Genomic DNA, 25,908 nt, shown 5'->3' on the forward strand with positions numbered 1-25,908 from the left:
GGGTTTCTGAGACTGTCACTCTGTACTGAAGTAGAAAACCCCATGGAGTTGTTGTGGGATTCGAAACGCTGACCTTATGGTTATCAGCCAACACATAACCACTATGCCACCAAGGCTCCTAAACTTGATCATCGCAACTTGAAAAATTAACTAGGAACCTCGGGATGTAGCGAACTGTGTGATCAGGAGAGAAAAAGCCGAGTGGCACAGCTCAGAGGCAACAGCAGCACTAAACAATGCCAACTGACCGACTGGTGCGCTCCTTGTCTACGCTCAACAACAGAAAGGAACATGGCTCGGAGAAACGTGTTCTCTTTGAATTCCACATTCCCATAAACGTTCTGCAGCCCCCTCACGTGTTTCTGCCTTGGGGGAAATTCAGGTGGCGATAGGTCTCACTGCCAGTGTCCCCAGCCCCTCATTTTACCCTCTTGGGTGTTCTGCAGTTCCCTCGTGACCCATTCCTTGGCTTCTGCTCTGCTCTTTCCTTCTAAACACTCAGAGCCTCTAGCTCAGTCTCATCAGCTGCCCCAGTGTCCTGCCAGGTGCTCGGAATGGCCTCTGCTGGGAAGGGTGAAAATTAGCAATAGGAGGGGATCCTGGGAGCAAACAGTGATGGCAGGAGGTGGGAGGGAGCACTAGAGCTGATAGGGATGTATGTACAACTCCTTTTCAAAGCGATTTAACCATGGAAGTGCATGATATGTGAATATTCTATATCAAGAAAATTACTAAAAAAAAGAAAGAAAAACCAAACGACCAATGGTTATCATGGGTGAAGGAGAAGGAGTTTGTTGCCAAGGGGCATTGAGTTGATGCCCCTTTGACGGTGGCAGAATAATTTGGAAAAGGGTGTCAATAATGGTTGTACAACATGAAGAGTAAAATCAACGGCACGGAATTCTACATGTACGAGTGGTTGAACTGGAAAATGTTTTGTCGTTATATTTTTACCACAATAGAAAAAAAATGCATTAATAATAACGAATGCAAGGAAGAATATGTTCTAGAATTGAATGTGGTGCTAGTTGGACAACTCTTCTCGATATGATTGAATCGTTGAGTTGTATGACATGTGGATGGAGTGCTAATAACACTTTAAAAATAATAATAGGCAAAGTGTGAGGGGCAGGGGAGGACTTCATGGCCTTAAGGAAACCAAAGATCTTCCCCGATCACCCCCCACCCCCATGCCCACCCCCACGTCCCCATGCCCATTGCCTGACAGCCATGGCTGTAAGCGGAAGTTCAGGGGCCGCACGTGGGCGTTAGGCCAGAGGGACCAGGAATACCCTGGACACTTTCCTTCCAAAGTGTAGGTTTCTCTGGCTCACCACCGACCCCTACAGGTGGATCCTCCCTGGAACAGAACCCTTCTACCCTGGCAGAAACCGTCTCTCCTCTCAGGTTCGCCCTGTCCTCCTCGTGGGTAAAACAAGAGCACAAACCCAAGGAGGAGCACCGCGGAGCTTTCTGAGAATCGTAGTTCCCTCTGCGCACGAGCATTTCCGTTCGGCACGGTTCTTATTGATCCGCCGCGCAGGAATTGGGCCCCTGGGCGCGGCCCGCGGGCCACCTGCGGCCGCTCTTGCCCCTCCCCCGGGGGCGGGCCTGGCCTGGCGGGGGAGCCCACACTCAGTGGCAGGAAGCCCATATGCACGTGCAAGCGCATTCACCACAGGGCTCAGATGGACGTTGATCTACAGGGCGCCCAGCTCTCAGTCCTACCCACCTTTGTGAACGCGCTGGTGTGTACATACCGTACCTAGCCACGTAGATAATGGTCACATACTCACACGTCCTCCCTAGCAATGGTAAGGTATCCTTCATCACAGCTCCAAGAAACTGCCCAGAACTGCCTTCCCGGACTAAGGGTGGCCTTCAGGAAGAAGGAGGCTGGTTGATTTCCGTGGACTTTCTGTGGAAGCGAAGACACAGCTCAGCTCGCATCCTTCCTCCCGCATCGTTGCTAATCAAGCCCTGCCGTCCTGGCTGGGTCAGAGGGAAAAAGAGGTGGGGCTTGAATTCAAGCAATGCTTTATTTGATTGGGGTTTCTCAGGATCTTCCCAAAGTGATCGTTTTGAATATATTTTGTGTGTGCTGAGCTAGTTTTCGCTTTTAAAAATGCGTGGAAGAAGTCTATTATCTTTAAAAAGAAGCTTTATTGTGAATTAAGTGGGGATTATAATATTTTAGGGAGAAAGAGAGGGCTTTCTACTCACACAACGAGTTACAATCTCAGACACCCACAGGGATGGTTCTACACTGTCCTAGAGGGTCGTTATGAGTTGGTATCGACTCTACAACATTGAGTTTGAGTTTTTCATATCAGATCATCATTTTTGCATTCAAAACTCAACAACTTATTCAACCTCACAATGATTTTCCCAATTCCCTCTCACACCCCCTCCCATCTCCCTCGGGTAGGGAGGCTATTAAATGAAAGTGGGAACCCACTCCCTAGCTAAGCACACACTTTTGCCCACACTAGTTTGAAAACAAAATAGTTACTCAACTGTGGGCCTCTGGCAAAGAGTCCCCAGACGTCGATCAGAGGTCATTTACTGTTTGCCCTTTCCACGCCCTCAAGAGGGCTTTGGACAAGAGAGAAGATGGGTTCCAATAAAAGCCAGGGCCCGAGGACGTGCCACCCTCCCCCATCCACCTGCTGCACTGAGTTATGGAGGCAGGTTGGCAATCACTGCAGGCCCCCTGCTGGGCTGCCAGTCATTCAGCTGGCTACTTGGAGAGCCCGTCAGACAGTCAATTCTAACTTGCCAGGTGTTTGGATATTTAGGGTTAGTTGGTCAGTTAAAGCCAGGTCTATAAATTATCAAGGGCTCATGAGGAAGGGGAGAGCGGGGAGGGAGGGAAAGAAAAAAAAGAGGACCTGATGCAAAGGGCTTAAGTGGAGAGCAAATGGTTTGAAAATGATTAGGGCAAAGAATGTACAGATGTGCTTTATACAATTGATGTATGCATATGTATGGATTGTGATAAGAGTTGTATGAGCCCCTAATAAAATGTTAAAAAAAAGCCAGGTCAATCAAATAGAGAATTTGTGGCTTAGAAACTTAATTCAGGATTAATTTTTTAGATAGACAGTGATCCATTAGAATCTATCATCTGGGAGACTAAATTAACGGTCAGTCTATCAACCAGGGAACCAATAATCGAGAAGTCTAATCTGCAGGTTCAACAGTCAGACAGAAGGTGGCGTGAGACCAGCTAGTTGGAGTGTGTCTCCCTCCACCTGCTATAGCTTCAAACCACAGGTGAGGAGAAGCGCTAACTCTTCGTGGGCCACCAGGGGGAGCTTCAGTTCGCTCCGAAAGAGGGCAGGCAACCTGGTCGGTGACAGGGAAAAAGGAAGCAGAGCAAGGGCCAGGAGAATCGCCCTGCGTGCCCATGCCCACACATTCCAGGGACCCCCATCTCTGGCTAGCTTCTCAGGAAAGGCCATTGGAAGGGCTTTACATCTTGGAAGATGTCTCCGTTGTGCTTGGTTTTAAGCTGGGGGGAAGCTAGCCAGCTCTCTGCCAAGTGAGGGCTTCCCTCAGACGCACCACACAGAGCATCAGAGGATGGGAAGGAGGAACATAGCGCCGCCCGTCTGCCTCAGGAATGGGGAGGGGAGCAGCTTCCGGAAGCTTTGAGGCCAGAATTTCTCTTCACCTCAGGTGCATGTCAAGTCCCAAGCTTCTTCTTCAGGTTCTCTAGGGACCAAGGCCTCCAAGCGCACAGGTTGTCATTCCTCTGCCGAACTTGGGTCAAGAGCTTCTTCTCAATGGAGCAGCAATTCTAAATAAAGCACGAAGCACGGAGGGATCTGCTGAACCAACTAAATCCAAGGCAGAGAGGTCAGCTCAGAAGCGTATGCCAACTTTGCCTTGGCATTCCAAAGGGGCTAATCTGGGTAAATGTTCTTGAAGAACACCAGTTGATCACCTGTAGACCTATGCATATGAAAAAGGAAGAGCGAAGCACTGATGCACTTGACCTGCGGTAATGGTGAAGAATACTTCACGTACCACGGGCCGCCAGAAGAACCAACAAATCTGTCTTGGAAGAAGTACAGCGAAATGCTTCTTAGAAGTGAGGATGGTGAGACTTCATCTCCCATACTTGAGACGTGGTATCAGGAGAGACCGGCCCCTGGAAAAAGACATCATGTTTGGTCCAAGATGACCCTCCATGAGATGGATTGACACCGTGACTGGCAACACCTCTGGCTCAACCATAACCATGGCAGCGAGGACGGCACGGGAGCGGGCCGGTTTCATTCTGTTGGGCAGAGGGGTCAGTAGGAGGCAGGGCTGACTCAGCCGGACTCCACAACAGCAGCAGCGGTCTGTAGCAATACTTTTGACTTGTCCTTGAAGATAATGAAGATGAGGAAATATCGTGCGATGGGCTTCATTCCCCTTGAGGAATAATTGAGATTGCAATATAGGGTGTCAGTCAGACACAGTGTGAGGTACCCAAAAGGAGACTTGGTAGAATTGAGTGTGCGCCTGACAGCCGTGCCTAGAGCATGCCGGGGTGCCGTCAGCTGTGCGGCTGAGTTCTGCGCAGTTAAGATGGTCTGTCCAGTCAGATCCGTTGTGTGTCATATTTTAATTCTGGATTACGTATGTCTGTGGCCAGAGTCCTGTTTTGGATGGCATTCTCCGCTAACCAACAAGAATAGGATGAAATGCAGATCTGACGTTAGTAGAGGACTACCCTCTTTGTTGAATGGTTATCTTGGTTATTGTTCGGAGCTCTGGTGGTGCAGTGGTTAATTGTTGGGCTACTAACCACATAGTCAGCAGTTCAAAATCACCAAACAGTCCTTGGAGAAAGAAGGACTTTCTACTCCTGCAAAGAGTTACAGTTTCACAAGCTTAAAAGGACCGGAACTAGTCTGCCCTATAGGGCTGCTCTTAGTCAGCATTGACTGTTACTTGTAATGGATGTAAGGAAGTATGTTCTACAGCTGAGAGGAGGGGAAATGCTTCTGGAGTGGCCTGAGATAAAGCCTGGCTGATGAAGACAAGTAGGAGGCCAAAGTCTGCTGGAAACATCTTGCAGAGGCCCCAGGTCATATATGCATAAGTAAGATACAGCCCAGGGTGGAGAATAAATTACATTTGGGTGGAATTTTATTGCACCATCAAACGACCTTTCCCTGCATGGGTCTGCTAAGAAGGTGGGGAGAAGATACTGATAGGATTCACCTGTGACTAATTGGGACCAGGATTCCCTGCAATGCCATCCTGCTGCATATCAACCAAGTCCACTGAGAAGCAGCGGGGTGAGCTCTTGACTGGCAAGAGCCAGGAGTGGAGTGGGTCCTCCAGCCCCACCATCTGGCTCACCCCTGCCGGACCTTCGGACTTTGGACTGAACTGCATCGCTTGAGACAATTCCTCAGACTTTCATGAATTCTGTGGGACATCCGAGCGATTCACGGAGCCCAGAATATACGCAAGGGAGGAGCGGGGAGAGAAGAAGCAGACTAGCATCTTGCAAGAGTTGGACTTTCAGGATTTCAATCTCCAACTGCTTGCGATTAGTTTGGTGTTAATTCTTACAAACTAAACGTCTTACCACAGAGTCCTTGCTTAAGAAATGGAGGAGCAAATGTGTTTGCTGTCGCGCCGCCGGGGTTCCCTAATGCGGGCTGCCTCCCGCTGCAGGCGGAGCGGGGAAGGGAGGAGAGCCCGCTCCCGCGGCTCCTGAAGCTCCCAGGGCGCGGCAGCCCCGCCCCCGCCCGCTCCGGACAGGCCTGGGCCAGTGCACCTGCGAGAGTGGCGTTATTATCAGAAGAGTCCACACTTCCCTTGCGGCGTCTGCGTGAGAAATGGCTCAGGACTTCAAAGCCGATCCGCGCTTCGCCAGAGTCAAGGGAGACCCGGTGGCCTTTGTGAAGACACCAACCTACCTGCGCGCTGTCCAGGCCGAAGGAGTAACAAGTATGCCAAAAGACATCCAGCTAGCACGACGCACGCGTGGCGAACATGCTTAGGAATCTACTGTGGTGGGAAACATTTCATTCTTTAAAAAAAAAAAGTCTCTTTCTGTATTTGTATTTCTGAGCCTTAGTTTTTTGGTTTTGTTTTCCCATGGGGTCAAGAGGTACCTAAGTAGATGATTGCAAATGGAAAATTAGGGCCAGAAATCAGGTATTGACAGCCTTCCCATTTTCATTCGTGTATAAATTTTTAATATAATGCAGGGACATAAAGCATTAATGAAAGTAAAAATGTTTCAGTGAACAAGTTTCAGCAGTTCAACTTTATAACACTTATAAATAAACCTGGTACATTTGTCTGGACAATGGTAGCATTTGGATTTTTAAAAAACAAGTGAATTTATTATCGATGGCGATTCCATCCATTTGCTATACTTTTCTAAGTTGTCCTACATGCAAGTACATGTTTGTTTTAAAAATCATTTTATTGGAGGCCCTTACAGGCCTTATGACAATTCATAAACAATTGTATAAAGTACACTTGTACGTATGTTGCCATCATTTTCTAAACATTTTCTTTCTACTTGAACCCTTGGTATCAGCTCCTCTTTTTTCTCCTCCCTTCCCTACCCCACATCCCCCTTGTGAACCTTTGATCAATTGTATGTTGTTATTGTTATTTTCATATCTTATACTTTCTGCTATCTCCCTTCACCCACATTTCTGTTATTCGTACCCCTCAGGGGGAAGGTGGGTGGCTTAAATATCCATCATTGTGATTGGTTCTCTCGTTCTCCCCCTACCCCCTCTTCCCCTACCCTCATGGTATTGCTACTCTCATTACTGTTCCTGAGGGGTTTATCTGTCCTGGATTCCGTGTGTCGAGAGCTCTTAAATGTACCAATGTATGTACTCTCTGGTCTAGCTGGTTTTGTAAGGTAGAACTGGGACCATGATGGGGGGGGGGAGCCTTCGAGAACTAGAAGAAAGTTATATTTTTGTTTGGTGCTGTATTTCACAGAAGGGCTGAATTGTCCCTTCTGTGTGACCCTTCTGAGAGAGGAGAAGTGCCGGTATATGTTTTTAATGTCTGTCTTCTGTGCTGTTCCTGTAAGTTTGCCATTAAAATACATGAAACTAATAAATAATAATGGCAGGGACAGATTCTGGTTCCGACTCTTTGGTGGCTCAGAGCAGTAGTAATAATAAAGTGTCACTTAGCAATAAAGGATCCCTGGTGAAGTAGTGGTTACATGTTGGGCTGCTACCCACAAGATCAGCAGTTTGAAACTACCAGATGCTCCTGGAGAGAGAGGCAGGGCATTCGACTCCCTTAAAGAGTTACAGCCTTAGAATCTCAGAGGCAGTTCTACCCTGTCCTATAGAGCCAGTATGAGTTGGCATCTACTCAATGGCAGTGAAGGTGGGTTTTTGTTGGTACAAGCAATAACGGCCATGCTTTGGCGATGCCTGTACTTTCTCAGCACGCTCTTATAGAGTCAGACATCCCACGTGGTGGCATGCAGGAAATGACTGCAGTCCATGTGCAACCCTTTCACCCTTAGACTGCCTGAATAATAAAGCTGGACAGGTCACAGGGAGCCTGTCTAGAAGGACCGAGGAAGTGTCATGTTAGGAAGCTTGAATTTCAACTAGGTGGCAGTGATGAGCCAGACAGGGTTTCTAGCAGAGTGACTTGTGCTGGCATGCAGGTATAATCAATATATGTCTGGGAGAAATATTTAGCATGTGTATGTTTCCTATCCCATACATATTCCACGTACTTTTTGTGACACACCAGGGAACATGTATGTAGGGCTTCTGGGTGAGGACTCAATACCCGGTGTGTTGGACTCCCACTTATGCCTCTTCCCAGCTCCCAGACCTCAGCAGGTGACCTTTCAGGTCCCTTTCCCATCTTCAAAATGTGGACAGGAATCATTTCTAGGCCCCAGAGCTGCTGTGTGCATGAAGCAAAATTGGGCAGCCAAAACACTGAGCCCAGCGCCTGGCACATGGAAGTGCTCAATGAGTGATGACTGGTTCTAACTCTAATTCTTGCTACCAGGACCTGTACAAACCTGTACGTCTGACACATCGTGTGCACCACTTCCAACCTGCTGGTGTCCACGTCATTCCCAAGACCTTGTGGTGGTGCCCAGGGCCATTCTCTGATAGCATCTCCCTGAACCGAGCCTTCTCTGAGGTCAGGACACTGTGAAGAGCAGGAAACAGCTGTGGATGGGAGATGACAGACAAATGTTTCCCCTTTCCTCTCCTTCAGCTCTGAGATGTACTAAGACTTCTCAGGAGGTCCCACGGGACAGCCGAGCAAGTCACTCGTGGGGGTGGTCAATGTCGCGTGCATCCTCACACTGGCTTCTCGCCTTTCCCCATGGAGTGCCCTGTTTTCTGTCCACTTCCAGAGGAAGCCAGGCTAAGAACATGTGCTATCAGGTGATCCCACTTTCTTGTAAATGCTACATTAGAAGAAAATGGGGGGAAGAGAAATGAAAGGAGTTAGAAGCATGGCTGGCTGTTACAAGATTTGAGAAGACGATTTTCCCTTTGACTAGGTGGACTCTTAGCTATAGGCCACGCTCCAAGTTTTACCGGTTCACTTACATGGGGCGGGGTAACTGAGTAAGGGGGTCAGAAAGTGGTATGCTAAAGGGATCTGGGATTCCTTTGTAATCTAGGTTGACCCACAGTCCAATCCTGCCATTTACTACTGACTGCCCTGGGAAAATGTGCACCTCTGTGCCTCAATTTCCTTACCTGTAAAATGGGCTAATAAATGCCTGCTTCCGATGGTTACTGAGATATGGGGACCATGCCAGATGAGCGCTCAGGGTGGTGTGCAGCCCATGCTGAATAAACGGCAGGCTTTGCTATAATAGCCCTCTAGAATCAGCAGTCCAACACCCAGATTCAGATTCCCTCACCAGCTTCGTGTGCGCATGCTTAGCTTCCACAACGAAGAAGAAAGCTTCTCAAAAGCATCTTAAGCCAGTTGCCACCCAAGGAGAATTTTACAGTCAATAGATACACTCATATTATTCCTTCCAAACAAATGACTTCAGTTTTTCTGCTCAGGCTCCCAGAGGCCTCAGCTCTTAGAAGTTAACTATTAAGAGTGAAGGGGTGGCGTTTAGCCTGTCAATCAAGTTGCAGCTTGATGACCTCATTTGGAAGTATTGAGGTAAATAGCTCACTGGAGGTGGGATACATGCTCACTCCCTGGAAAACATTCCAGCTGACAAGACACATGGAGCTACGCTAAAGCCCTGGAGTTGGAGGAGCCACATAGAGACCCACACCAGTGATGAGATGCTTCCACCGCCACTGGATCCACAAGACTTTTCATCCTGGCCTGTGACCTTCCTGCATTTGGCTTCATTGCATGTGTTTTGTGAGTCTGAAGAGGAATTTATAGATTGGTACAGGACAAATGGGCTACTATCAGACTTATGGACTTGATCTGGACTGGGCTGGGATGTTTTCTCAATATTCAATTGCTCTTGTATATAAAGCTCTTTCTTATACGCATATGAGTGTCTATGAATTTGTCTCTCTAGTCTACCTAGACTAACAGTTGGTTTCCAGAAAGCAGACTTTAAGGCACGTACACATGCATGTGAGAAGTTCACTGGAGAGTCTTCTCCAGGGATCAACATGGTGGGGAATAGAAAAGAAAGAAATGAGGCTGGAGGGGGTCGAGGAGTGGATGTAGTCACAAGGCCTCAGCTTGGAAGGAACCACGTGGAAGGAACCCTGATGCTGGACGACCCTGCAAGGGTGTCTCCCAGCCTCTAAGTCTCTGGCCTGGCCAGTCATTGGAAGCGTGCTTGTCATTGAAGAAAACGGTTCATGTCATCAGGGAACTTCTCTGGGGAAAGGTCCTGAAGGGGCTGGGGCAGGTGTACCCTTTCCAATTCTGAGGGGTGAGAATGTGACTGTCACCGCTCAATCCTCAGCCAATATCCACTCACCTGCCTTTATACCTAGGAGGTTACTTGTGCTTGGGAGGGGAATGTGCCCAATGCAAATGCTTACTTCCCCAAACTCCTCCAGGCAGGGGATCTCACCTCTCGGCTGTGGTGTTAAATCCCACTCAGGCCAGCCCTATAGGACAGGGCAGAACGGACCCTGTGGGCCATTCTTCACGGAGTGGGGCTCATCTTTCTCCCTGGGAGCTGTTGCAGGGTGCCAACTGCTGTCTTGCAGTTAGTGGCCACCGCGCCACCAGGCGTCCTTTGAAAACGTGAACAGGAACCAGGATTCCTAATGACATCATGGCGCCACCATCTACTTTGAGGTTCCTGGGGAAAATGCAAGGCTTGATTTGCATAAAGAACCATAATCAGGTTTCTCTGCACTTGCCAAAGTGTCACACTGTCACACTGTCCCAGAAGTCATACTGCCACCGCTTGAGTTCCAGCTCTGCTGTGTAACAGCCAGCTGGGTGCCACCTCCAGCAGCCCTGGGGGTGTTGCACACTGCAGGTTGGGCTGTGAAGCACAAGGTCGGCAGTTTGAAACCTCCACTCCTCAGCAGAGAGATGACACTTTCTGCTCCCATAAAGATTTACAGTCCTGGGAACCCACAGGGGTGGTTATCCAGTAGGGTGGCTGTGAGTCCAGGTCTCCTCGGTGGCAGTGAGAGAGATGTGACACCTCAGATGAGCAACACCGCCCTGCTTCCCTTCTGTAAAGTAGGAATGAGATCGTACCCAACAGAGATCTCAACACATGTGAGTTAGTTTATTGTGCCAACCTGGCTGATCAACACACATGTGGGGTTAATTGAAGGGCAGAGGGATAAATGGCTCAGTGAGCTTTGTCTTTCGAGTTCTCGGGTCTATTGCTTTGTGATGGTCGGACCAGGGTGCAGCTGTCTTAGCCAGTTCCCTGCTTCAGCTGGCAAGGCTCACTTCCTGCAAGACATCCCCGAGGAGAAGCCACATGGACCTACCCTGATGCAGCCCTGGGTGTTGGAGACCCCTGCCAGCACTGAGATGCTTACGCGTTCACTGATTCAGCTTTCCTCCTGCAGTCGGCATCACAGTGTGTGTTTTGTGAGATGGAGGAGGACTTTGTGGACTGGTGTCGGACATAATGGGTTAATGTTGTACTTGTGGGCTTGGGCAGCACTGGGTTGGGATGTTTTCTTGATGTGCACTTAACCTTTATATGAGACTGTCTCTTATACATGAGTTTCTGTGGATTTGTTTCTCTAATGTACCCAGAGTAATACAACATATTAGGTGACTAACTTGAAACAGTTTGCTTGGGGCGGTGGCCGTTTGTTCCTATAAAGACTCACAGCCTTGGAAGGCAGCCCCACTGTCCTACAGGGTCACTAGGAGCGGGGGTTGCCTCGATGACAGTGAGTTTGGGTTTTTATTTGACCAGTTTCAGCAGTTAGGTCTGTGTCCTATGAAGGAAGCTCCAGAGTCCTAGACACGCCAGGGCAGGAGTGGCCATTTTAAAACCACCCTATTTTCTTTACACACTGACCACTGTACCCTGAAGACCATACATTGTATTGGATACAGCCCCCTTAAAGGCTGAATACATCGCATAACATTCCTGTAAGTAACTGTAACAATAGTAAGCCATAGCTGGTCAGAGGCAGTGTAGAATACCCAGTAACCATTTCAGTTTGGAATGGCTACGTTTTAGTACTCGCTGGCCTAATGCAAAAGGTATGCATTGGGCTGCTATCCACGAGGTCAGCAGTTCAAAACCACCAACTGCTCTTTGGGAGAAAGATGGGGCTTTTTGCTCCATAAAGAGTTACCATCTCAGAAACTCACAGGGCGGTTCTGGTCCATAGGGTTGCTGTGAGTCAGTACTGACTCGATGGAAGTGAGTTCTGTTTGAGTTTGGACACTACAAGGGGGCTCCGAAAAGTTCATGGAGAAGTTCCATATCTTTTAATTCCTTTTCTCTCCACAAATAGTTTGAAGCCCCCACATAAATAACTTTTATTTACGTGAACACACATTTCTTCAGGGTGTAACTTTATATTGCATTCTTGTACATAGCATTTATATGGGGGTCTGTGGGGGTACCTGTTATACACAGGATCGCTATGAATTGGAACCGACCAGACAGCACCTCGCACCAACACGGTTTTCTCCTTTGAGGTCTTTTGAATATTTTGATGATGAAAAAAGCCCTTCCATTTTTGGCCTTCTGCTCACTCCGACAGCACATATACTAAAATTGGAATCATACAGAGAAGATTAGCATGGCCACTGAGCAAGGAGGACATGCAAATTCGCGAAAGGGTCCTATTTTTCAATGCTCTATTTGCTGTGTGAAGATATGTATTCTGGCAAACCCATGACGGATAGTTTCAGTGATTATTGTTGTAAATTTCCCTAACAATTAACCCCACGTTGTTTGTGTAAATAGATAGCATCCAGCCACAAAAGGACTCTGTACAAGTGAGTAATTCAGGTGCTGCGGTTTGGAGTTAGCCTACCTTGGTCCAACGTCCCTCTATCAGCAGGGCTTTAAAAGTTAGTCCCGGGGGCTAACACAGACACTATTAATGGAGGGTTGCTATGCCCCAGGGGGATGATCGGTAAGACTCTACCATGAATTAAGAGGAGGCTTTGAAAGGGAGCCACAGGCAGATTGAACTAAACAAAACCACACCCCACAGACCCAGGCATGGGTTTGGTGCTCTAAGTAAATCCTAACTCCAATGTAAAAACCATTAGTGTTTTCATCATGGCCCTGCTTGATACTTGCTCTCAGGAAGGAAACCCAGAAGACACGGGTGCTATTGCAAAAACGTGAAGAAATTAGATGGTGCCCGGCTATGAGATAAACTAGCATATGGGGTCTTAAAGGCTTAAGGGGTCTGAACAAGCAGCCATCTAAGTGAGATATCAATAAAGTCCATATGGGGAAGCACACCATCATCGATCACCAAAGGATTGTGAAGCATATAATCCAAACCCGAAGGAGGGATTGGTATCAGAGCCTAAAGTGTGAGAATCCAGTTTGCTGAAGGCTGTGGACGGCAGTGGGAGCCCAAGATCCAGCTGTGGGATCCACATGGCAAATATTTCTCCGGTGATCTCCCTCCACCCATAGAAGGATGGGAGGAAAGGGGCTAGTAAACGGCGCACTGGGGATGAGGGTAGAAGATCAAAGGGTTAAACCTGACTTGAACAGCTACAATTGTGTCAGTTGACCCCCCTGATGGACGCTGGACCTGATCTGGTTTCAATGTTTCTGTATTTTGTTCTTGCTTGTTCGTATCAGGGGTAACTGCAGATCTGTTGTCATGGGGGGAGGGGGGGTGTCACGCTCTTGAATTTCTGTAAATGTTTTTTTTTCATATACTTATGAAACCCAGGATTGATGAACCTATAGGGAGAGCAAGTAGAGTATGGGTTTTGGGGGGGGGGGTGGAGGGGGTGTAGAGTGGGAGTAGGGGTGGTGGGTGGGTAAAGGGAGAAGATGTCAAGGAGTCCAGGAAGGAAATGAATGTTTGGAAACTGACAATAGTGGTAGCAATTGTACAATACTGCTTGATGTGATTGAACTCCGGAATGATACATGTATGTAGTAACTCCTAATTAAAAAAAATGTAAAAAAATTTTTCCTCTCCAAATTTTCTCTGTAGAACAAGGATAGATCATAACATCTGTATTACTCACTAGCGAACATGGCATCTTGGTGGCTCGTGTGAGCAGGCAATGAAATGGTACAGAAGCCCTTTCTTGGAATCTCACTCAAAACCCAAACTCATTGCCAGCGAGTCCACGCCACTTCATAGCGACCCTATCGGGCAGGGTGGAACAGCCCCCGTGCGCTTCTGGGACTGTAGCTCTGTCAGTGGAGTCTATAATTACTCATCTGCGCTGGCTCCCGGCAGGCACGCACACGCAGGGGTACACACCAAGCGTTCGGTTGGGTGGCCTCGCACAATGGCAGCTAACCAATACCCAGGCCAGCATTGCAGTGTGGGCCTGCTGTGTGGGCATGGCTCTCCTGTACTGACCTGTAAGCGTTCTGGAAAAAGGGGTCACCAGACCTTTCAGAAAATCCAATTCTGCTGTCGTTGCAAAGGCTCTGGGGAGGTGACGTAGCAGTAGTAGATGGAGCACTCCAGCTCTGCTCTAGTGAACGGAAAACGACCTACAGCGACACTCCACTGCGGGAGGGTTAGCTGCACCTTTGGAGAATCAACAGCTGCGACTGCAGTCTGTCTGCTGTGCTCCGGTTAGCCCAAGCGTCTTGTGGCCCTACTCCAGCACATTGGCTTGAACGTTCAATTCCATGCATTTTTAATGAGGTTTTCAAAATAGCCACACCACAAATTATTATGGTGTTTTCTACATATCAAAATGGAGCTATCTCCAAGAAATACAGTTAAGAGAAGCAAATAAATGAGAAATCCTTCTGATGCATATTGTTAAGGCAGGGGCGGGAGCTCTGGCCCCCGAGCTATACGGCTGTCAAATGAGAACCAAACCTGCGGCCCAGCTGCTGCTGTTTCACGGCGACCCTTTACTACAGGGCAGAACTGCCTCGTGTGTTTCCAAGATTGGGACTGTTTGTGGGGGTACAAAGCCCCGCCTTGGTTCCGTGGAGAGGCTGGTGGCTTCAAACTACTGAGCTAACACAGACCCACTACAACCCCAAACCCAAACCCAAACTCACTGCAGTGAGTTGATGCTGCTCAACAGTGAGCCCTTGTGGGTTTCTGATACTGTAACTGTTCACGGGAGTAGAAAGCCTCGCCTTTCTCTCGAGGAGGAGTTCGTGGTTTTGAACAGCCAACCACGTGAATCTCAGCCCAATGTGGAACCACTCTACCACCAGGGCCCCTACATATTGGTGGTATGGCTCGAGAAACCACAGATACTAGCAAACATCACCACACCTCACCAAAGAGAAGCAGTTCCCGACCTTACACACCAAAACCAAACTCCCTGCCACGGAGTCGATGCCAACTCACAGTGACCCTCCAGGACAGGGGAGACCCGCCCCTGTGCATCTCTGGGGCTGTAACTCTTTACAGAAGTAGAAAGCCTCGTCTTGGGGGTGAGTTGATTACATGCTTGACTGGTATGGCTCTCGAATGATGTTATAAATGTACAAATGGCTCTTGGCAGAAACTAGGTACCCCACCTCTGTGTTAAAGGACACAGTAATGGAGTCCCCCCATGAACCTTTTGAATCCCCCTCATATTCTGTAAAGAGAAGCAAGTCACAGAACAATATATATAAAAGAGCCTGGTTGCTCTTAGAAACAAAAAACCAATTGGGCTTAAGAAATGTCAGCATGTGCATGGAGAAGGTCCAGGGCAGGACTTGTCACAGCTGTCAGGCGCCACCGGGTGCGGAGTCAGGGGAGCTGCACTCCTGCCGGGCTCTCAGCACTGCGCGGCTGTTTTGCAGTGGGCATTGGCATGGGCCAACTGGAAGCAGAAGAAACAGGCAGCTGAAACATCTGTGCACACCCACACTTGGCAGCACTGCCCGGAAACCCAGGAGGACCCGTGTCTCTTACACCCAGCTCAGTGCTCATTCACTGGAGGAAGCGTCTCTGAGACTTGGTGCTGAGAAAGCAAATATCAAGGCCGTGCAAACCCCACTCGGGGGAGGTGAAACCTACGTCTTCACTCCAGGGACCCAACAGGTTTACTTTTGCAAGATGTCATGATTTGATTTTTTAAATTTTTAAATGAAATCTTCTGATGCGTTTTTATTTTTAAATCTTCAGGCTGGACTTAGTAGTTCTAATTCCGATATATTATGAGTAGGAACAAAACACAAAACAAAAAAATTGGGCTTACAAAATACTAATATGATATTTTGAGCACGAAAATAAGCAATTAAGAGAAACTTAGAAAAATATTGACTCTTGTAGAGAACTGGAGTGATTTGTAGTCATAAACCATTAAGTAGGTAAGCAGACGTATTCTTCAAAGATTTATTGATAGAAACAGTGCAACACTGAGCTAAACCAGAGGCAAAGTATGGAATGAAGGCCCACGGCAGCGGAGGGCCCAGCTGGCATGCACGCGTCACAGCCAACTGGCACCAGGAGTCCTGAAATCACAGACTGAATTGTAGTTGCTTCCAATATATAAAATACCTGATATAAAGATTATAGAACTATCCAGTAACAAAGTACTTCCAAAACCTTATTTAAAAATCAATCAGAATTTACAGTGTGCAACCGATGAAAATGGTTTAAAAATCGATCCAATTCTACGGCTTATCCAAGGGCTTATTTATTGGGAGACAGTGCCCAGATCCAGCTTCTGGCCCCCTGGCCACTCCCAAGCAGGCACAGGAAATGGAATCTTTCCTGCGTGAGAAAGAGCACATCGAAAACCGGCCTAAGAAGATACTTTCCTAGACTATAAAAATACTAAGTGGAATACAAAACTCTCGGCAGATTCATCAGGTAGACTAGCAGACACATATCTAAATTACACTTCGAGTGGTCTTTGCACCACGATCATCATGAACATCAAATATTACTCTAATAGCTTTCCTCCAATGCAGCCTTTCTGTGCTTTCAAATTTTGTTACATCAGCTACCAACCAAACGCGGTTCTAAGCGGAAGTTATTGGAGGTGCCTCTGGTGACTAGCTCTCCGGATCCCACTGGTTCTCAAAGTGCCAGATGTGCAACTGTAAGTAGAGATCGTTCCTTAGATCAGGAGGTCGGAAAACTGCTCTAGATCAGGGGCCAAATCTGTTGTCACCTCTTTCTTCCCATCTGTGAGCACAGCTATGAGCCACTTGCGGTCTGCAGGTGCCCAACCTTGCTTGCTGAGGAGGAGGACTTGAAGCGCTTGCTGTTAAGGATCGAGGATGGAGTATGGGTAACAACTCAATCTACAGAAAACCCCGATCCTCACAATTGAACCAGTAAGTAAGATGACTGAAGTTGTCAAAGGTTTCATCTTGCTGGGATCCACAATTAATGCTCACAGAAGCAGCAGACAAGAAATCAAAAGACATACTGCATTAGGTAAAACTGCTGCACAAGACCTCTTTAGCATACTGAAAAGCAAGTTTGAAAACTAAGGTGTGCCTGCCCTACGCCATGGGATTTTCATGGGCATCGGCAAGGCAGAAGAATTGATGCATTTGAATTGTGGTGTCACGAATTACTGAACTACCAAAGAACAAACGATCTGCCTCAGAAGAAGTACAGCGGAAACGCTCCTTAGCGGTAACGATGTACTTCAGACCTTGGTCAGGAGAGACCAGTCCGGAGAGAAGGCCATCATGCTTTGGAAAGCCGAGGGGCGTCAGCAAAGAAGAGCCTCGATGAGCCAGAATGGCACAGAGGCTGAAAACATCGCATTGAACGTAACAAGCTTTATGCTGGCCCAGGCCCAGGCAGAGCTCTGTCCTACTGCACACAGGGTCGCCGTGAGAGGGAGCCAACTCAAAGGTCCCTGACAATGGCATGTGCACAGCCCGGCTCATGTGTGCACATGCCGTTGAAGACCGCTCGCGCCCAGCACCAGCAGTTGCTGGGGCGGCATGAGGCCTCCTGGTCTGCGGTCTATCACATTTGCTATCTGGACCTTTACAGAGAAAGTTTGCCAATCTTGGTTTTGGATAAATCACTGCAGGACATTTTTTTACTGACCACGGACAAAGTAAGAGTGTCCAGGCTTAAGGGAATGTGGGCTGAGGTTTGCTGGTTCCATCTTCTACCGCGGGAGGCCAAAAGAATATGAATTTGGATTGGCATCTTTGGGTATCAAAACCCTGCCCTGGTTTTCAAAGCACAGTCTGACTATGGTAAAGGACCTTCCGAGCTCTGTGAAATGGGAATTGTGTACCGAGTAACTCAGGTGTCAGATTACAGCAGCCCAGTGACTCTCCCCCCGACCATCTAGCAGGCCCCCAAACGGGATTCTAGCCTTTAAGAAGCAGCATCATGTACCACGGCCACAGAAGGAACGAGAAAGGCATGGCCCCGCTTCTGCAGAGCGCTTCACAAGCCCCGTGCGGTGTGCCTTTTAGAACTCTTCCTTGTGACATGCATCGTAGTAATTAGTGCTGCCACCACCCAGAGCGGCAAACATGTCCCTTCTGACAAAGCGGACTAGGTTTTCGAGGGGGCACATAGGCTTGTGAGGGTGCTTGTGGCGATCCTGGCAAAAAGAAGTGTGGAACGTGACGTCAATGCCATTGTACAGAATGCGGACGAAATGCTCGCTGGGCTTGTCTCTGTCCTGCCAGAGCTCGAAGATCAGCCGGGCAGCAAACCGCGGGAACCGAGCTCCTGTCAGGCCCAAGGCACTGAGGACAGGGGACAGAGTGACATCGTGGGCTGAGTAGAGGGCAAAGAGCTCTTCTTCCCTGCCTTCGGCCGCGCGCTGCATCCGGCTGACGGTTTCGTTCAGGATGGGGTGGGCGCCCAGCAGGGCGTACCCCAGATACAGTTTCTTCTCCCGCCTCTCTCTCTCGTCCTCCAGCTGATGCGTCCTGAGCACCTTGAAGTGCTCCATGCCGATGCAGCCGCTCCGGGTGCAAGGGAAGCTGACGTTGTGGCAGAAGTGGCAGAGCAAGGAGTCTACGGGGTTCGCGGCTCGCAGCTGCTTGGTGGGAACGTCCACGACCTTGGCCATCTCCCCGTATGTCCTGTCCAGCTGGCTGTTCTTCAGACGCAGGAGGTACTGACGGCGCTGCTCCTTTTCCAGATACTGGTTCCTCACTGGGCAGTAGCAGCTGCCCGAGCAGAAGAGGGCACTCGGCTGGTGCCTGAAGAACACCTTGGTCCAGTCAAAATCTGGGAGAAAGCCGTACAGCAAGGCCAGTCCGCTCTGCAGAGTCCGGCTTTTCCCAGTGGTCTCCAGGTAGAGGTGGTCCTCGGACCAGTCGCTTGGCAAGAGTTTATGTTTCTTTAGATATATGTCACGCAGGAGCTGCCCATTCTGCAGATGCTGCACGACTCCTGAAACACAGGGCAACACAGACCTCACCTTATTAGCGCAGAGCCAAGCTGAGTCAGGGCCTACCCTGGGCTGAGCATTCGAGGGTGTGAGGCAATGGACTTGACCTCCTTCCCCAGTGCACAGAAGTGGTGAAGAGAGCCTCTTCATGGGCATACCCTGGGGAGGGGTGTGTGTGTGTCTGTGTGTGTGTGTGTAGAGAGCCTCTTCATGGGCATACCCTGGGGAGGGGTGTGTGTGTGTCTGTGTGTGTGTGTGTATAGAGCCTCTTCATGGGCATACCCTGGGGAGGGGTGTGTGTGTGTCTGTGTGTGTGTGTGTAGAGAGCCTCTTCATGGGCATACCCTGGGGAGGGGTGTGTGTGTGTTGTGTGTGTGTGTGTAGAGAGCCTCTTCATGGGCATACCCTGGGGAGGTATGTGTGTGTGTGTGTGTGTGTGTGTAGAGCCTCTTCATGGGCATACCCTGGGGGGGGGAGGTGTGTGTGTTTCTAGAAAACACAACAAAGACCATCTGCTCCCCCCCCCCCACCCCCGCGTCCTCCCTCATGGCGGGTTCCTTCTTTGGGGAAGGCACTGTGTTGGGCAGCTTCAGAGGGTGGGAATCTCCCAGTGGATGGATGTCCTAGATGCACTGGCCACAAGCCTATGGACACGTTTGTCCATCCCATGTAGGGACACAGCAGGCTCAGTGTGCAGGAGTGCAGAGCCCAGGGCACCCCTGTAGGCAGAGAAAGGAGGCTCACTCAGCACTCTCACTCACTGCTGCTTCGTGCCCTACGCAGCCCCATATTTCCTCCTCTGTCTACCTGGGCGCCCTCAGCCCTATGGACACAGGCTCCACCCACCAAGAAGGAGGCTCTGAACTGATCTGAAACATTACCCAGGTGGATCATTGAAGACAATAAAGTGAAGACAGGATGCTCAATACTCTCAACTTAAAGGGAAAAAGAGAACCTGTATGTGCTGTGGCTTGGATTATGTTCCTTGAAAATACGTGCGTGTAATAAATGCTAACCCCAACTATATCTGTGGTTATAATCCCATTTGGGAGTGGGCCTTCTTTGTACTGTTAAGGAGCGGTGTGCCTTAAATCAACCTCTTGAGTGAAAAAGGGAGATCAGACTCAGAAGCGAGAAGGCGCAGCCAGGGAAGGCAAATGCCATGCCACCCGAGGGCCATCAAGGACCCATGGAGCAGGCGATGAAGAGACAAGGACCTTCTGGAGGGAGGGAGAAGGCCGCCCTGGGGCCCTGAACTCAGGCGTCCAGCCTCCGCGACTGTGACAAAGTGCCTTCTGGTGTATTAAATGCACCCACTCGGGGGGTTCTGTTTCATCAGGGTTAGCTGCTAAGACAATGAGGAAACACTGAAAAAGAAAAAGTAGATGACAAAGTATGTTCAGTAATGTGTGTGTGTGTGTGTGTGTGTATGTGTGTACAGGAAAATGATCGCTAGAAGTCTATTTCTTTGGCTCATAGAAGGATGGTTCTTTTATCTTATTTTTGTTGCTTAATTGTCTCTTCCCAGGCGCCCTGGTGGTGCAGTGGTTAAAGGTGTGGCTGCTAACGATAAGGCTGGTGGTTCAAACCCATAAGCAGGTGCCTGGGAGAAAGGACCTGGCAATCCATAGAGATTTCATTGGAAGCCCCCACGCGGGGCAGTTCTGACTCTCCCATTAGGTCACTTGAAGCTGGAACTGACTCCACAGCACATAACACATTGCTCTTCCATGAACATATACTGCTTTAAAAAAAAATCTTCATTTTGGGACTCAGATGTTTAATTAGATACCATGGTGGGCTCTGAGCTCCCATGGTGGGAATCAGCTTTATTCACCCCTGTGAGCCCATAGTGCCCGATGCCCTTCCGCGGGGGTGGGTGCGTGAAGTGAGCGGCACATACCTGTCTGTGTGAGCTCGCCCATCTCGCACAGCGGGTGACTGGGGTAAAGAGGCAGGGAGTGTAAGGGGCTCTCAAAGGATGCTCCAGGTCCTTTTGACATGTGACTGACGAAAGCTTCCAGTTTCGGATGGTACGGTTTCCTGCAGACAACACAAAGAATTAGTGGTCAGGGTGTTCCCAGGGGCCCACCTTGGCTGAAGAGGGCCCAGCCGGAACCTTGAACACGCCGGCACAGAACAGCGCCCAAACCGTTGTCAGCAGTGCCTTCTCATCTCCCACCGCAGTAATAGGTACTTGATGGATCATTTTCCATTCCAATTTCAGTAGTACTTGGCCCTGGCATAGAACTCTGCAAGGCTCTGCCTGACCTACACACATCAACCCTCGGACCTCTGCTGCCCTGGTATAGTTCTGGGAACTGTGGGATTTGGCTCTGCCTCTACCATGCACCAACATCAGCCACTGCCAGGATGGCCCACGGCACCCCCCACCAAGTCACACCCTACACTGGCCACCCCGACCCTGTCCCCAGGTGCCATTCACCTCCCGGTCCTGCCAACTTTTCCTCCTGGTCGTTCCCATCCCCCTCTTCTTCAGCCCCACAGCTTACCACCTGGTTGGGAGTGGGCTTCTACTGGGTCTCCTGCTTTAGCTTGGCCCTGCTCCACAGTTAGATGGATGCATTTGAAAGGCTACTCTGACCCACGGCTGGGCTTCCAGTGGCCCCTCAGAAGGAGCCAGGTGGAGCGCAGTCTGTCTTGTCTGGCCTCAGCTCACTTTGAGGGCTCACCCCTGACAGCCCTCCCTGCTCCAGTACTGTGCTTGGGCCACACAGAGCCAAGGCATCCCCAGCGCTGCCTCCAAGCCTATCTACCTGCTGCCTTCGCCCCTCTTCCTACGGAAACCTACCACAACCATCACCAAGCTAGCTCCTGATTCTAGATTTGCCTACCCTCTGGGAAACCTCATGGGAACTCATTAAGATAGCCGAGACCTCTATGGCTCCTCACTGTCCACTGCAAACTCTGTGGAATCCCTGGGTGGCGTGGCTAACGCAGTTGCCCAAAGTTGGAGGTCTGGCTATCCAGAGGCACCTCCGAAGGACGTCCTGGTCATCCCCCTCTGAAAGATCAGCTACTGGAACCATGTGGAGCACAGCTCGGCTCTGACGCCCAGTGGGTGCCGTGTGCGGGCTGGGAGCAACGGCACCTGCTCTTTGTGCTGGCGGCACATTCGAGTGCCCTCTGCATCTACAATACTCCACTGCATGCGGGTGGCAAGGACAGCTCAAAATAGCTTAGTTGTGTGTTCGGCATGAAGGCATTCCTTATAGCATGGGCACAAAGTACATGCGTTTAAATGAGGATGCAATTCATCCCTCCAGTCACTAAAACATTTCCCTGGATCACGAAAGGCCCGAAGGAGGCATGCACATTTCCTCTGGATCATGACGCCGTCCCGGGATGTGGACATGTTTTCTAGCTGCACAGAGAGGGGCAGATGGAGGAGCTGGTGACTGTGCTGCCTAAGACCCCGTGTGAGAGAAGCAGAGACAAATGCTTCTGACGCAGACCCCTTCCGACTGCAAGCCCAAGTTACTGTGGCAGTGCTTTAAAATAGCTGCCAAGGTGGCTTTTTAAAAGACATCAAGTTAAAGGGGGAAAAATCCCATCTTTTAAAACCCATGTTTTAAAATTAGCGAGTGCTATCCCTGGCATGAGGTCGCCGTCTAATAAATCATGCAGACTGCCATCGGGAACCATTTCTTTCCATGAAACAGAGGGTGTCTTCTTTAGCCTGAGGCTGAAACACATGAATGTTCGCACACGGGGAAATCAAACCTCCCAGCTGATGAGGAGGCTCCCATGTGACCCGCCATGACAGCAGGCTATCTGTCATCAGTAGTCACGGCGGAGGCTGTCGGCCATCGAGGTCCGCCCATCTGACACAGCTCTGCTGCCAATTCCAGAAGTGGGAGTTCACTACTGAGCATGTTTGCTGAGATGCCTACGTATTCAGGGCATCTGTCTGCTTTTTGATAACTTTGATATCAAACCCAAACTCACTGCCATCAAGTGGATTCCAACTGATAACACCCCCATCGGCTAGAATTGAACTGCCCCTTGGGATTCTCAAAGCTACAAAGCATTAGGAGAGTAGAAAGTCTCATCTTTCTCCCAACGGCATGACTGGTGGTTTCGAACTGCTGACCTTGCAGTTTAGTAGCCCAACCCATTGCCCACTTTGCCACCAGGACTGTGTGTGTGCGTGCGCAGGCGCTTAATTTTGGCAATCAGAGCTCAGGGCAACAGTTTACAGTGGGAGCCCTACACCCATGTGCGAGTCTCCATGTAGATTCCGCCTCCACCCGTTGTTGAGTTCTTTCTGACCACTTCACTGAGCAGCCCCCCCCAAAAAAAAAAGCCACCCCAGGGCTGGCTAGCGACCACTCAGAAGGCACCGTGTGGAACCGCGTCACCTCCAGGAACAAGCCAGCTCCTTGGCTATTTAAGGCAATCCATTCCTGATCTCTTTATGACAGTCTAGTGTTATCCCGACTCATGTAAATATTATTCTCCCTACGAGGATGATTCCCCGCCCCCGCGTGGAGAGCAAGCTATAATGGCGGCCTCTTCAGAGACCTGCTTCCATCTCGAATGCAGAGAACTAAAAGGCTCCACTCTCCCGAGCCTTCAAATCCTTTACTGGGTTCCTGTTGGCATCTTCATGTCCCCTGTCCCCTGCTAGTCGTGCCAGGGCAGAAGCACAGGACCGCGGAGGGGAACCTGCACACCGTGCTGTGCTACCACCCACTCAGGGCATTCCGAGGGCGGGGGGCGGGGGCGGGGCAGGGGTCTGAAGCCAGTAAGACGTTTCTCAGAAAACACAATCTGAAAACTGCTTACAAGGCTGCCAAATGGAAGGAACTAAACCGACAGGGTTTGACAGCAATATACCAATGAAAATCTTCATTATTTTATACATTATCAATGAAATGCAATTTAAAAAGGACAAGCCCAGTGCCACTCCCTGTCTTTCGTTTCCTTTGTTATTTGATGGGAGTCCTTGCTCTCTGACCTGTCACCAAGTCCTACTGAACCTACCTCAGAACTCCTCCTGGGGCCCACTTCCTTCCCTCCTCGGCTGCCAATCAGAGTTCCAGCTCCACCCACCCATCTTGGGTCCATATACATAGCGTTCATCTCGTGTGTGTGTGTGTGTGTGTGTGTGTGCGCGCGAGAGGACTTCTTCCCGTGTGCCAGGCACTGCCTGCCATTGGCTGTCAAGAGTCAGCAGCGAACCAAAGAAGCAGAAACCACTGCTCTCGGGAAGCCTGCGGTAGAGCTGGGGAAGCAGACTGTCCACACGAACACGATCTGTGTGCGCCTCTGGGTGTCGGAAGGTAACAGATGCTATGAAAGAAGAAGAGGGGGACACGAGGTCCAAGAGAGTTGGGTGGAGAGAGGCAGGTGAAGAGGGCTTACTGAGGAAGTTGATATTTGAGGAGAAATTTGAAGGCAGCAAGGGACGTCTAGCTACACAGATATCTGGGCACAGCCTTCCCCAGGGGCAACTGTGCAAAGGTGTGCTGAGGCAGCGTGTGCAGAGTGTGGGAAGGGGAAGGAGGAGCGGTGTGCGGAAGCAGAAGGGGGCAGAACGTGGGGAGAGGTAGCCCGGCAGGTGGCAGATGGCTGACGGTCTCTTTAGAAAGCCTTGTTGGCTGTGACAAGGGCTTGGGTTTTGACTGTGTGAAGTCTTTCTTCTGGAGTGTTATGAGGCCACACGCTCGCACCCAGGCCTCCGAGAGCAGGCGCGTTTCGTCCTTCCCACAGCAGCTTGGAACTCGTCCTCGCGCGCTCTCTCCCGCAGGCCGAGCCCGCGTGCTGGCTGGCGTCAGCGCAGCACGTGACTAGCTCCCACGCCTCTTCCCCGCATGCGCAAGCCTGGGAAGTGCCCAGGAGACCATGTGGCCAAGGGCCCACTGATCATCAGCTGCTACCTCGCACACCAGGTCCCTTGCTCTGGGTGGCCCTTCCTGACCTCCCCTCCTGCCCCAAGCAGAGTCAGACTGGCCTTCTAGCTGAGCCACAAAACATGGAACCCGCCTCACCTTCCTGTCCTACCACTGCTACCACCCCTGCCAACTGGCAGTGACGGTGCCGCGTAGCAGCTCTGTCCCCACAGCAACTGGGAAGGGGTCCCCTGAGGACAGGCCTTGTTTTGTTCCCATGAATTCTCCAAAGCCCATCATTCCCAGCTGAGATCCAGTCGGCCGTCAAAGTCACGGTGACCCTGTGTGTCAGTTTTCAGAGCAGATTGCCGGGCATTCCTTCCAAGGTGCTTCGGGGGCTCAGGGATTGTCAATCTTTTGGTGACCGGCCACACCTGCTAACCACCTGTGCCAGACCCTGTAACCACACACAAGTGTAAAACGAAAACGCACCGAGGAATGTTTGCTTTCTCTCTGGAAAAGGTGTCTCGGTTCATATTTTAACTAAGCATGTACCTCGGGCAGCATAGACAGGCTCCCGCCTCACTGCTGGCTAGCTGGAGAACTCTGAAGGTGAGAGCAGCGCCTCTGCCATAGGTACCTGGCAGTCAAGGGCAGGCCGCTTCCACCACCGATCCTCGAAAGCCGGGCGGGGTTTCTCGGTGGGAACGTTAGCGCGCATGCCTTGTGCGCTCCTGCGGGATCCCGCCGCCACAGCGGGCCTGCTGGCCTGGCCTGGCCTGGAGGAACTCCAGCACCCTCCAGCATGCACCACCCATTAGCACAGCGGTTCTCAACGTGTGGGTCGTGACCCCTTTGGGGGCGTGGAATGACCCTTTCACAGGCGTTGCCTAATTCATAACAGTAGCAAAATTACAGTTATGAACTAGCAACGAAAATAATTTTATGGCTGGGGGGTCACTACAACATGAACTGTATACAGGGTCGCGGCACTAGGAAGGTTGAGAACCACTGAACTAGAAGGTCATAAGATTAGTCATTTATGAAGTCGAAATGGCATCTGGGAGGTGGCCCACATGTGCAATAGTCCCCAGCTCAGGGTGGAGCCACTTCACTGAGATACCTGTTCGCTCTCAGG

General features: G+C 50.1%; 1 protein-coding gene and 1 non-coding gene across 6 annotated transcripts in view; one reads left to right on the plus strand and one right to left on the minus strand.

Annotated features, from left to right (window-relative positions):
• Positions 1 to 12,157: 12,157 nt before the first annotated feature.
• Positions 12,158 to 12,264, plus strand: LOC142447508 (U6 spliceosomal RNA). The gene has a single exon (XR_012784205.1). It is a non-coding gene; the product is annotated as a U6 spliceosomal RNA (small nuclear RNA).
• Positions 12,265 to 15,906: 3,642 nt separating this feature from the next.
• The window catches only part of PXYLP1 (2-phosphoxylose phosphatase 1), a 91,018-nt gene continuing 81,016 nt past the window's right edge, over positions 15,907 to 25,908 (minus strand). For all 5 annotated transcript variants that reach the window (XM_075546829.1, XM_075546830.1, XM_075546832.1 and 2 more), the window contains 2 exons: positions 20,819 to 20,958; positions 15,907 to 18,917 (listed from right to left, as the gene is read on the minus strand). In XM_075546829.1, coding sequence (XP_075402944.1) covers positions 17,980 to 18,917; positions 20,819 to 20,958 — 1,078 coding nt within the window. In that variant the 3' untranslated portion in view covers positions 15,907 to 17,979. The remainder of the gene's footprint in view (positions 18,918 to 20,818; positions 20,959 to 25,908) is intronic.

Source organism: Tenrec ecaudatus, chromosome 4 (assembly GCF_050624435.1).
Source record: "Tenrec ecaudatus isolate mTenEca1 chromosome 4, mTenEca1.hap1, whole genome shotgun sequence".
Taxonomy (NCBI): Eukaryota; Metazoa; Chordata; class Mammalia; order Afrosoricida; family Tenrecidae; genus Tenrec; species Tenrec ecaudatus.